Raw genomic sequence first — 11,744 nt, 5'->3', positions numbered from 1 at the left:
GGATGCCCCATCCCTGGAAACATTCCAGGTCAGGCTGGACGGGGCTCTGAGCAACCTGATCTAGTTGAAGATGTCCCTGCCCACGGCAGGGGGGGTTGGTTTGGATGACCTTTAGAGGTCCCTTCCAATCCAAACTATTCTATGATTCTATGATTCTATAACTCCAGTGTTAAGCAATTTACTTTGTGTTTGGTGATCAATAAGACTTGATAAGTTCAAAGGTTTACCTTTGATAAGCAGAGAATCTATAGTTTGTCTGAAGGAGACTTGGTCTGTTTGGAGAGATTTCCACAAGACATTTTTTCATCAAAAACCACAGGCTGACTGAAACAGAAATGTTCCATGGGAATGTATTATTTTTAACAAATTCTATGTGGTTTAGAGGATGCTCTATTACCCAGGGTAAATTCCTATCAAAATCTTAGGAAGATGAAATGGAAGAACGTAGGACACTGTGTCTGGGTTGCTCTAGGCACAGTTAATCATGAAGATAGGTCCACACGTGCTCTGCAAGTCACAGACCACAAAAGTAGCCCATTACCCTGTAGCACACTACTACCCACACTGAAACACAAGAGCCACAGCTGTTTTACATCTTGTGTGTGTCGGCGGTCTTGTAAGAAACTGTGGATTTAGATCATCCTCAATCTCCACCTTACACTCAGCAGCGTAACATTGTTTGTGCTTTAAAGTTAATATAGTTCTGTATCTTCTCTAAATTGAAATCCTCAAGCTCCTTCATTCAGGCAACTCACTAACTAATTTCCTAATTTTTTAAAAGAAGACTTCAAAACCGTAATTGCAGACCTATTTTTCTCTGCCTTGGAATTAAAAGCTCTGCCCAGCTTTTAATTTAATTCTCCATTTTATTCACAAGCTCTTTATATACAAACAGTTCAGGTTTGTCAGTTTAACCATATGAATAGTTCCCTACTGGAGTTAACACCATCTCTGTTTTGGCTACAGAATCTTCCTTGCAATTTTTCACATTAATTTTTTCTTGGTTGCATTCTCATTCCATCTGTGATTTCCCTCCATCTGCATCTGTCATGATGAATATATGAGAGGCTATCGTTTTCCTCTGAGATGTTCTAGTTTAAGTTTCATCTTACTAGTCATGGCAGCCTCCAAAAGGCCATTTGGATTCTCTGTCTATTTTGCTGGCTTCATCCTTCGAAACTAACCACAAATGCTTCCTAGTGGTCAGGTATTAAAAACTATTTTCTGAGCCAACCACTTGTCCTCAGATTGGTATCATGCTTGTGTCCTGGTTCTTTACATGCAGGAAGAATCCTGGTATAAAGCACTCTGCTCAGAAGGTGACCATCTCAGCCTGTCATTATCATTCCATTTCCTAGTTAACTCCAATGAAAACCTGAGTGTTCATGTTTGCATTTTTCCTGGCAGCCCCTTTGATTATTCCCTTTTCATAATCTCTGACAGGAATTTTCCTGGTGCAGGTTCATGGAAATTCTACAGAAATGAGGAATGGAGAAGAGTATTCTCTCTTAACCCAATGAAAATCTTGTGCAATTCCAGAGAAACATCTGAAGTTAATCTAGTTTTGGACCATTTTAATAGAGGGTAAACTGATAAATGAACTAATTTTTTTTAGAAATAATAAACCATATAATCAACTGGTATGAACTGAGTAACTACTGCAGTCAATGCACCTGTGATAAGCTGGACCTTACAAGTCAATTTTGACGTTAAAAAAAATCCCCAAACCAAGCTAAACGTTCAGCACATGTGAGAAACTTATAGGTAGAATAGTGGATGGAGTTTCTTGAGGGCTGTAGAATAAAAACACAAGAAAAGAGGACTTAAGGAATTTCAAGTCAGTTAACCTAACCTAAAAAATCCTAAATACTTAAAATCCTGCCCACAGTTGGTGTTTCTCAGAAGTGAATCTTTGAACCTATGAAGTCTGCCTGCTCATCAAGCAACATCAAAAAGAATAACTGGGACATGGGCGGTGTGGATGCAGGAGAAGAGAGAAATTATGTAGTTTTAATAAGGAAGGATTATTAACTTTGTCACAAATTTTTTTTTTAAAAAAAGGTAGATTCATTACTATAATGTGGACACACACGTGATGAAAAAAAGGCACTCAAGGTGTAATTTCCGGAGAACAAGTTTACAATGCAAAATGACCTTGATAAATTGGAGAAACAGTAAGAAATTCAGATAATGAAACTCAGCGAAGGCAAATGTAAACCACTACACTTAGGGAAAACAAACAAACAAACAAATCCCAAACCACCAAAAGTCCAAATGCAAGATGGGGAGTAACTGGCTAGGGGAGTAACAGTCCTGCAGGTAACTGGGGACACAGACTGTGCCCGAGTCAGAAATATATTGAAGAAGTTCAAGCAGAAACCCTGCAGCTTCTGTGCCTCGGCAAAGCAGAAGCACACAAGTCTTGTCATGCAAGCCCTCTGTGTCTGTAGATTTACACAGTATATAATTAATAAGTCAGAAATTCTCCCTGTTAAAAACAAATGTTACCTCTCTAATGTCTGCAGTGGGCACTGAAAAAGCTTTGCATCTATGTATTTTTTTACTATATACATTGTGCAAAAGAGGCTGAAGTTCTCCTTGCCATATTCCCTTGTACCATATGCCATATACTCATTTCATCATTCATTATTTATTTATCAGGAGCGGTAATTCTCTAAGACTCACCAGGTATCTATTTTGGGCAAAGCAGAATCTTTATAGAGAGGATTTAAAAAATTGGTAGATTCTTTTTTTCTTTGCATGCTAATTTCAGTACAATTCAAGTTGTGATGGCCTGAGCAGGCAGTGTTTACTAAAGCTACCTGGCCTTTGGCAATGTAGTGTAATTCACACGTCATATTCAAGGTTCATTCATGTTCAGAAGTTCAGGAAATCGCTTAGTTCTCCTTTGCATGAAAAACCCCCAAACATTAATACTTTGCTTTAGTTCGTATTGAATTTGTGTGAATCAGGCAGGGCTAAATACAATAAATGAGCTCATTTGTTTTCTGGCACATTATAGAATGCTTTGAGTTCATTGAAATTTTGTTGTGTAAACCAAATGCATATTGAGAGGCACACTTGTTTCCCTCTTTGGAACATAGGCATACATTCATGCATTCAAAGTTTACACCTGTGTAAAATATCTCCAGAACACTTTACGTACTAGATAAGCCCTTAATGATAGGTTTAAGTAGGGCAAAAGCAGTGTAGTTTAACTACACCCCCATGACCAGGTAGCCATCACAATCCCATGCTCATTCAAAGAAGTAAAAACCAGCATCCAAACATCAATGCTTTCCACCTAGTCCTACATACTGTACTCAGTTTAGGACATTTGATAAGAATTTCAGGACTGGTACATGGATGGCTTTGAAATAATACATCTAATGACTGCTATTAGTTTATGATGTATTGAAACACACAAGCCTGGACCCAGCACTGGGGTCTGTGAGAGACAGAACCCTTAAGGCTGGTTGCCATACATCCAGAAGCTATATACAGCAAAAGCACCAGTAATTATTCATGTTCAGAGGGCAGAGTCAGCTACCAAGGACCTAGTGATACAATAAGAACTACTAATTCAGGAAGCCATTTCCACTCAGTAGTGACTCTCAAGTGGCTGTTATTACAAACTGCAGAGGCAAGAATAAGGCTGTCAGGGAGGCATTGCCCAAGAAGTATGTACTCCAGCAGAAGGGATGGCTCTTAGACTCTCTTCCTTTTGCAAGCAGTGGACCATGGTGGCCCTCTGCAGAGAGGAGGGTGCTTTGTGGAATCCTTTGCTGTTAACTTGCGAAAGAAGAAACTTCAAATCATAAGGATTAACAGCAAAAACAGCCATTGATCCCCAGAAAATATTAAATGACCTGCAGAAATAGATCTTTTTTTTTTGTTTGTATAAACAAAAAAACCAGCCATTGATCCCCAGAAAATATTAAATGACCTGCAGAAATAGATCTTTTTTTTTTGTTTGTTCAACAAATAATAACCTCATTATGGCTTCAGTCCTTCTATGCCACATGAAGAAATAAGAGCAGCAGAGAATTCTCTAGAAGCCCCATATTTGTTTGGAAAATTATTTTGGCATTGTGTAAGCAGTGTGTGATAGTTGTAAGCCTTTTTTCCAGGGGTCCTTGGGAGAGTCTGTGATGAGACAGAAAGAGTATGCTGGGGGTGGAACAGCAGCATGCAGAATAACAGAGAAGCCAGGCTGTGCTGAGGCTACTCAAGAAGCCATGTGAAGGACCTCTTTGGCCCCGGGGAACATCCGGAGGGTGTAGTTTATAAACTGGTTTAAAGTCACTGAAGTACTCTTTCCCTAGGCTACTGTTTCATTCCTATTATCCTCTTCCTAACTTGTATTTTTAAATGTTTTTGCTTAGAGATTAAAGCATCTCTTCCTTTTTTTCATCGCCCTTCCTTTTTTTGGGAGATGTTTCTTCTTTCTGTTAATCTCTGAGTAGTTTCAGTTCTCTTTCTAATTTGTGCTTATTTTATTGTCCTAGCTCCCTGGTTGCTTTTTTTTTTTTTTCCACTGGCTTTGTTGCATGTTTTTAACACACATCTTGTGTAACAAAAATATTAGAGAAACACAAATCTTTATATTCAAACTTTGTTGCTGGAGCCATTTGCCTGGATAAAGGCTGTGTCCAGAACAGTAATATTTTTAGGGCTGGAGGGAGGATGAGTGAAATCTTGGCTCTGAAACAGTTATTTGGAAAGCTCCAGGATCAAATGTGTCATTTGTGTTAACAAAGAAGAAATGTAATCTATTTTGCAAATAACTTGGCTTTTCTGTTACTGGCTTGAACTGATGTTCAAGCAGTAATGGCACCTAGATAAATGTGCTGTGTTAGTTAATGAAACCATGATTATTAACTGTGATAATTGTATCTTATTTGTAAAACAGTTTTTGGCATGAGACTAGAACTAAAATCCTGGCTGTTTGTATGAATTACTGCAAGAACACCAGTGATTATGAAATATTTTTTTTTTGGATTTTGCTTACAACTATGTTTTAACTAGAAGGCACAGAGAACATTAGTAGAAAGCTTAAAATAGAAGACTTTGAGCTGGGGTTTTGAAAGCAGTTAGATTATTTCTTTCCTCTGAGCAGGCAGAGAATACCACCTCAGTATTCCACATAGCTCTACTTTTCTTCTTCCTCTCTTATTTACTGTGCAGCAGCAGTGCAGGATTCTGCATTTCCCCTACCCAGTCTGATGTTCCCTATAAAGCTACCTCTGCTGTTTCGTTTTTAGTAATATTGTTATAGCTGCAGAATTGCTTCTGAAACTCAGATCATAAGAGGCAATGAATCTTAAATTTAGCTCTGAAATGTGAATGCTTTAGGACCTGGCTGATCTTCAGGATGACAAATAGTAAACTGCAAATTGTCATCCAAAATACATTAGGGGATTTGCGCTTAGTGGAGCACAAGAATGTGAGGGCAGGATACTGCTGGGAGTAGGGCAGTATGTGAAGAGCACCCCAGTCGCTGGCTGGATCCAGCCTGGGACACTCACTAAGTCTTGACACTCTGCTGGGGCTGTGGGAGCAGGGTGAGGCTTTCCCTGCTCTTTGGGACCTTGCTTCTTACTGCCTTGGGAATGAGGAGCTGGCTGAAAGTGCAGAGAAAAAAAAGGCTGCTGCTCTCTAGATCCCTTTATTTTAGCTCCTGTGTTACAGAAGCTACCTAAACCAGTTGCTGTTAGAATGAGAGGAACGAATGATTCCCGTCCTCATGTAAAAGCTAGTCTATCTGCTGTGCTTAAGACAGAGGGAGATAGAACATCTTTTCACCTATGTAACGTTCAGAAAACAACAAAGTTTTTGGAAACCTGATGATCTTGTTCTAATCCTCTTCCGTTTAATTTTTGCTAGCAAAAGGACACAAAAATCAGTGTCATGATATTTTTCATGCTGTCTGCAGAAGAGTCATTCCTTATCCTGGCTTTCATCTCACATATCCAACCTTTCTCTGCCATGCAGTCATTAGGCTGTTGTCATCCATCTCTTTACATCCTGTAAGTCATGTTACATCATGTCCTGCTCCCTATGAAAAGCTACCACAGTCATACAGGCATATGCAACTGAGAGTGAAATTGAGAGTGAAAAATCCTGTGTCTGTGAGAATTCCAGTCACCTCTGCTCTGGAAAACAAATGTAGAACCAAACTCTCCTCTGTATTGACGAACATCGCTTCTGCTAGGCCAACTCGATGAAACTCATTGGAGAAAAGGGTTGTGACGAGCAGCACAAAGTCCAGCTGGAGGTGGGCCAGTCACTAGTGGAATACCCCAGGAGTTGATACTGGGGCTAATATTATTTAATGTCTTCATTAGTGACTTGGACAATGGGGCAGAGTGCACCTTCTGCAAGTTTGCAAATGATATGAAACTGGGAGGAGTGGCTGATAGAGCAGATGTGTGTGCTGCCATTCAGAGACCTTGACAGGCTGGAGAAATGGACAGACAGGACTCTTACAAAGGGAAATGTGAAGTCCTGCACCTGGGGAGGAATAACTCCCTGCACCAATACATGCTGAGGATTAAACAGCTGAAAAGGAACTTGTCAGAAAGGGACCTGGGGGCCCTGATAGACAACAAGCTGAACATGAGCCAGCAATGTGCCCTTGCGGCAAAGACAGCCAACAGCATCCAGGGCTGCATTAGGGAAAGTGTTGCCAGCAGACTGTGGGAGGTGATCCTTCCCCTCTACTCAGCACTGGTGAGACACATCTGGAGTGCTGTGTCCAGTTCTGGGGCTCCCAGTACACGAGAGACATGGACATACTGGAGCAAGTCCAACGAAGGGTGATGGAGATGATTAAGGGATTAGAGTGTCCAGCCTCAAAGGGGAGGCTGAAAGAGCTGGGACTGTTCAGCCTTGAGAAGAGAAGGCAGCTCAGGGGATCTTGTCAATATGTATAAATGCCTGACTGGGGGGAGTAATGAAGAGGGACACAGACTCTTCTCAGTGGTGTCCTATGAAGGGAAAAGAGTCAATGGACACAAATAAGTAAGAAGAAACTTTTTTACTCTGAGGGTGGTCAAAAACTGGAACAGGTTGCCCAGAGAAGTTGTGTAGTCCGCATCCTTAGAGGTATTTAAAACCTAACTGGATGTGATCCTGAGCAACCTGCTGTAGGTGACCTCTCTATGGACAGGGGGGTTAGACTAGACAATCTCCAAAGGTGCTTTCCAACGTCAGCCATTCTATGATGCTGTGAAAAAGGAACATGAAACCTCTCTTAAGCTGTCAGACGCCAGTGATGGAGGCACACAGTATGATACCGTAACTGAGACTTGCCCATACTTACTTTTGTGAGCACAGTTGGGTATGGGAGCTAGGCTGTTCCGTACAGGAGTAAGATTTTTTATTTTGGGTTGGTCTATGGACATCTGTTGAAAATTTTTACCTGTGAAAGAAAAAGATAATCTGTTACCATATGAAAATAATGGTACACTGTAGATCTCTGGCTTCTAGTAAAAAAGAAAACTTAGGAATTCTCAGAAATATGTAATAACAAGAAACCACCAACTGAAAAAAACTGTTGCTTTGTTCTCTTTACATTCATTAAAAACAGTGACTGATTTAATATAACCTTCATGTGTACCCTTATCACTTTCTCTCATATAATATAGTAATTGGTCTTAAAACAGGCACAGTCCAGTAGCTAGGTTGATGTAAGAATATTTGGACACTAAATTTGTAGAAATATTCAACTAGATGGATTTGATTTCAGAATTGAAGCTTTAGTTTGCAAATTTTTTTAATAGGGCCTCAGCCTTTCTAAGTACTAGAACACAAATGGAGTTCAACTGCTGGTTGGAAAATGAGACTGGTGGAAGTCTATCAGCAGTAAAGATGAGCTTTGAGAGGGTTTTGCTGCAGATGAGAACATAGCGGAACTGATATAAACTGATACTGATTTATTATTAAACTATGTTTATGACAATTTCATTTTTACCAAAAAGAATAGATACTGGAAAATGAAAGGTTAATTGGCTAACTGTGGCATTTCACTGGCTAAGATTAAAGTCAACTTTGGTCTAGTACTATTAAAAAAGATAGTATGTTAGATGATGAAATGCATTTTGCTACATAAATGACACATCAAATATTATTTAAAAAGTAGAAACTCAAGCACCAAATCAACATTTTCCCCAGATCCTTTTCCTGTGTTGATCTTATTCTGTGATGCGTGAGTCCCTCAAATTTTTATTTTTTGTAATCCCCATATCTGAGATGAGCCTTGTAAAGAGTTTTGAGCTGTCTTGCCAAACAGCTGCTCATCCAGCATGGCATTGCAACATAGCTCATTGCAGAGCAAGCATATGCTCTGTCGGCAGAGAGACGAGGGGGGACACAGGCTGGATGTAGCAGGACATCTTAAGCGATAGGAAGAAATGGAATGATATAAATTGCCTTTGTGGCTTTGTAGTTGGTACTTGAAAATACCTATGTATTCCTGGGCTGTGCAAGATAAAGCTATGGAAAAATAGTTGTAGAACAGTTTCCTAGAGGTGCACTGAAGTAGTTGTCTGGCTGCTGTAACTATGTTACTGACTAAATGAATTCTGTGTGAAAGGAGCTAAAGTGGTGTTTATCAGACAAACCCCGATGTTATAGTGCAGCCTTCAGCACAGCATGGAGCAAGATTCTGGTCCAAAGACCACAGCAGTTGATAGACATTGGATCAATCTACTGGATCCTGTGGGTAAAGCTGATGTGTATTGGGCTAAAGCACAAAGAATCTCTTATGGATGACCCATGTCTGATAGAAACAGACTTTGGTTTCCTTTTCCCATGTTTTACTCTTTATTTAGTCTTTAACACTTCTCCAGGGTGATGAAAAAGTGGATGTAAAAGTTGGTAAATTTATTCTCTAGACATCGCATCCACTGTGCACAAAGAAATAAATATATCAATTCCAAAATAGCAGATAATCAAGCCTGCTGCTCCCATTAGTGCAATTCGAGTTATGTTGGTTTCAGTGATGCTTATGCTGAGAACTAATGGCTTATTATGTATGTACCATTATGGCTTTGATGATGGGAGGTTGTTTTTTCTATCAGGAGATATGTTTATTTCATAAATGGGGATATCTGGCAGCAAAACAACAGTACAAATGTTTGTGTCATGTTTGCAAGGCTGATATGAATGCTTGGAAAAGAATCCTTATCTAAAAGTTCTGGCATCAAGTGGAAGTATTCTTCTGCTCTTCCTTTCTGTCTGCTCCACATAACAGCAGAGAAAAAAGTTTTTCTTTCTTTAAGACATCATTTTTGTCATCCCCAAGAGCATATTTATGATGGCATTTACTTTTGAATGAAATGGAAAGGAGGCAATTTCATTATTATAAAATATGCAGGACTGTTCTGCATTTCATTTTCTGACATTTTTTACAGGTTGTTCTTTGATTTTCCTTTGCATTTAGTTAGGTGAAACACATTGTGGTGTGTTTTGTGGAAAAGTTGTAAACATTATGATGAATGTCCTACTGTAAATCAGTCCTTCAGTTTGAGAAAGATATAGCCACAGTGATCAGCTTTGCTCTACTCTTTCCTGGCCAAGAAGTGCTTCCTGTTGGACTACACCACACTGCTTATGCCAACATAAGCTTAATAATAGCCTATTTTTTGCATTACCTGTTCAAGCAAATAGAAGGTACTGGGCTGCTGTAATAAAACCTGTAATAAAGTATTGCCTTAGACCTGGAAGGTTAGTAATCTAAAAGATGAGTGGGTGATAGGAGGAGGCTGCAGCTGGTTAGAGGGTGCTAAAAGCTGCCTTACATTTGAGACAGGCTTCCTTTTACTCGTATCACTTGGAATTTCTCTACTTACACCATTTTCCCTGTGGAAAGTAGATGGCAGTACATCTTGCAAAAAGAGATGATTGCAAAGCTCATAAATACAAAATGCTTCAGATTGTGGATGCCAGCTCAGCACTGTGGCTGGCAAGCACTCTTGCAATATTGACAGTAGTTTTTGGTATAGTCTATCTTTGCTCTCCCCAGCAGAGGGCAAGACAAAGTAGTTATTCTGAAAGAAACCCGTGGCATGATAGTAAGGTAAGTCTCATTGCTACCCACAGCAACCTCTCCCCTTTGTGTAAGTGTTAAGGCTCAGCTAGTAAACTGACTCATCTTTCATTTCCAGGAGCACAGAGAACAGAACAAAAAACCTCCAAAAATCCCCATCTATGTGCCAGCTGCCTTAGTAGCAGTAAGCACAAAAATTGGCTCTGACTTTAATAAAAGGCATGGTCATCCAAGACAATCAACACTGTGTGTCAGCTGAGAAAATAATTTTCAAATTGAGTTCCCCTGGATTATTGATACCCATAATCCTGCCCTGAATATTCAGTGATTAGGAAATTACATGTAGCCCCCCGAGTCATGACTCAAGAAAGGGAGTATTAACACTTCAGTGTCCTTCAAAGACCTGATGTTGTTTTTTCCCTCAGCTAGGCCTCCTGCAGAAAAAAACCCAAGGAAATATCCTTCCCCAGAGAGAGCTGCCTGCACAGCGCTGCCGGCTGGGCTGGAGCCAGGCTTACTTTGCTTCTGATCCCTGTAAATCCTGCAGGCGCAGTGCACTGGAGACCTGGAAGCCCTGGAGCTCATACAGTAAATGCAGTTCTAATTCACAGCAAGTCAGGTGGCTTTAATTACAGGGGCAGACAGATTTAAACCACACACATAGGCATGAAGAGGGATAAGCAGATCTTTTTATCATGAAGAAATGTTAGACAGTATCTGGGTTGTGCAATGTATTCCAGACACTCTCTGCCTCCTTACAAGCTTTTAATTCACATGCTTCAGTGGAAGTCCTTTTTGCCAGCTACAGGAATCTTTTTATTGTTGGAAAGTTTTGTTAAAGGGAGCTGGTACAGAGAGAACTGGGCTTAAGGCAGACTCAGGCTTTTTTTTTCTCTGAGGGAGATAAAATGTCAGAGATAAAATGACTTACTCTTCCTTTGGACATGCAAAGGCAGCTCCATTGTAACAATTAGAAGATTTCCTATAATTGATATGATTTTGCCCTCATTCATGCATGTAGACTGCTGGTTCTATACTGAGTCCCTGTGCAGATCATGGAGCACTGAGTGGATGCACAGGGTCCATCCTGATTAAGCTGGTTGCAGCTTTTTGTCATAGGATGTTCATAGAAAACCACCTGTCCTTCTGTCCAGAGCAAACAAGGATTTAACCATACAGTATTCTACAGTCTTAAGAAAAATCTATAATCACATTTTAAATAACATGGTAGTTACTTCCACATAAAATGTATTCATAGTCTAGCTAATTCCACCAAGAAATGTTTCCCCATAGTTGTCCTCGGGTTTGGTTTATCCAGTTTGAGTTCATTCCTCCTCCTCCTGTCAACATGAATGATCGCAAATATCTCAGCCTCACTGTACCCTATCATATTTAGGTTGTAAAGAAGCCCTGCAGGTTTTCTCGTCTTCCATACGTGAGCTGAACCTTGCAGAGTTTGGTGTAGAAAGAGTCGTGCTGGAGCAATACTTGCTAGCCACGTGGAGTTTTGGGTTTTTATGGTTGAGTGAATAGCTGAAAAGTGCACAGTAAAAAGTAGTGACACGTATAGACCAGGTCTATCAAGCTTTCAGGAATGTAGCCTGATGTTCAGGAAGTGGAACTTTTTGAATAGCTCCTTTTTACCCTGAAAAACTATTTCCAGCCTTTATTTGCACAACGTAGAATGACCTGT

The 11,744-nt window shown here is 40.0% G+C and overlaps 1 protein-coding gene across 1 annotated transcript in view; it reads right to left on the bottom strand.

The window, feature by feature from the left end:
- The window catches only part of ANKRD55 (ankyrin repeat domain 55), a 52,438-nt gene that overhangs the window by 3,319 nt on the left and 37,375 nt on the right, over positions 1-11,744 (bottom strand). The window contains exon 10 of the mRNA XM_019470258.1: positions 7,325-7,423. Coding sequence (XP_019325803.1) covers positions 7,325-7,423 — 99 coding nt within the window. The remainder of the gene's footprint in view (positions 1-7,324; positions 7,424-11,744) is intronic.

This window comes from Aptenodytes forsteri, unplaced genomic scaffold (genome assembly GCF_000699145.1).
Source record: "Aptenodytes forsteri isolate BGI_AS27 unplaced genomic scaffold, ASM69914v1 Scaffold92, whole genome shotgun sequence".
Classification (NCBI taxonomy): Eukaryota; Metazoa; Chordata; class Aves; order Sphenisciformes; family Spheniscidae; genus Aptenodytes; species Aptenodytes forsteri.
The sequence above is the reverse complement of the archived record's forward strand: the minus strand, read 5'-3'. Positions and strand labels throughout refer to the sequence as shown.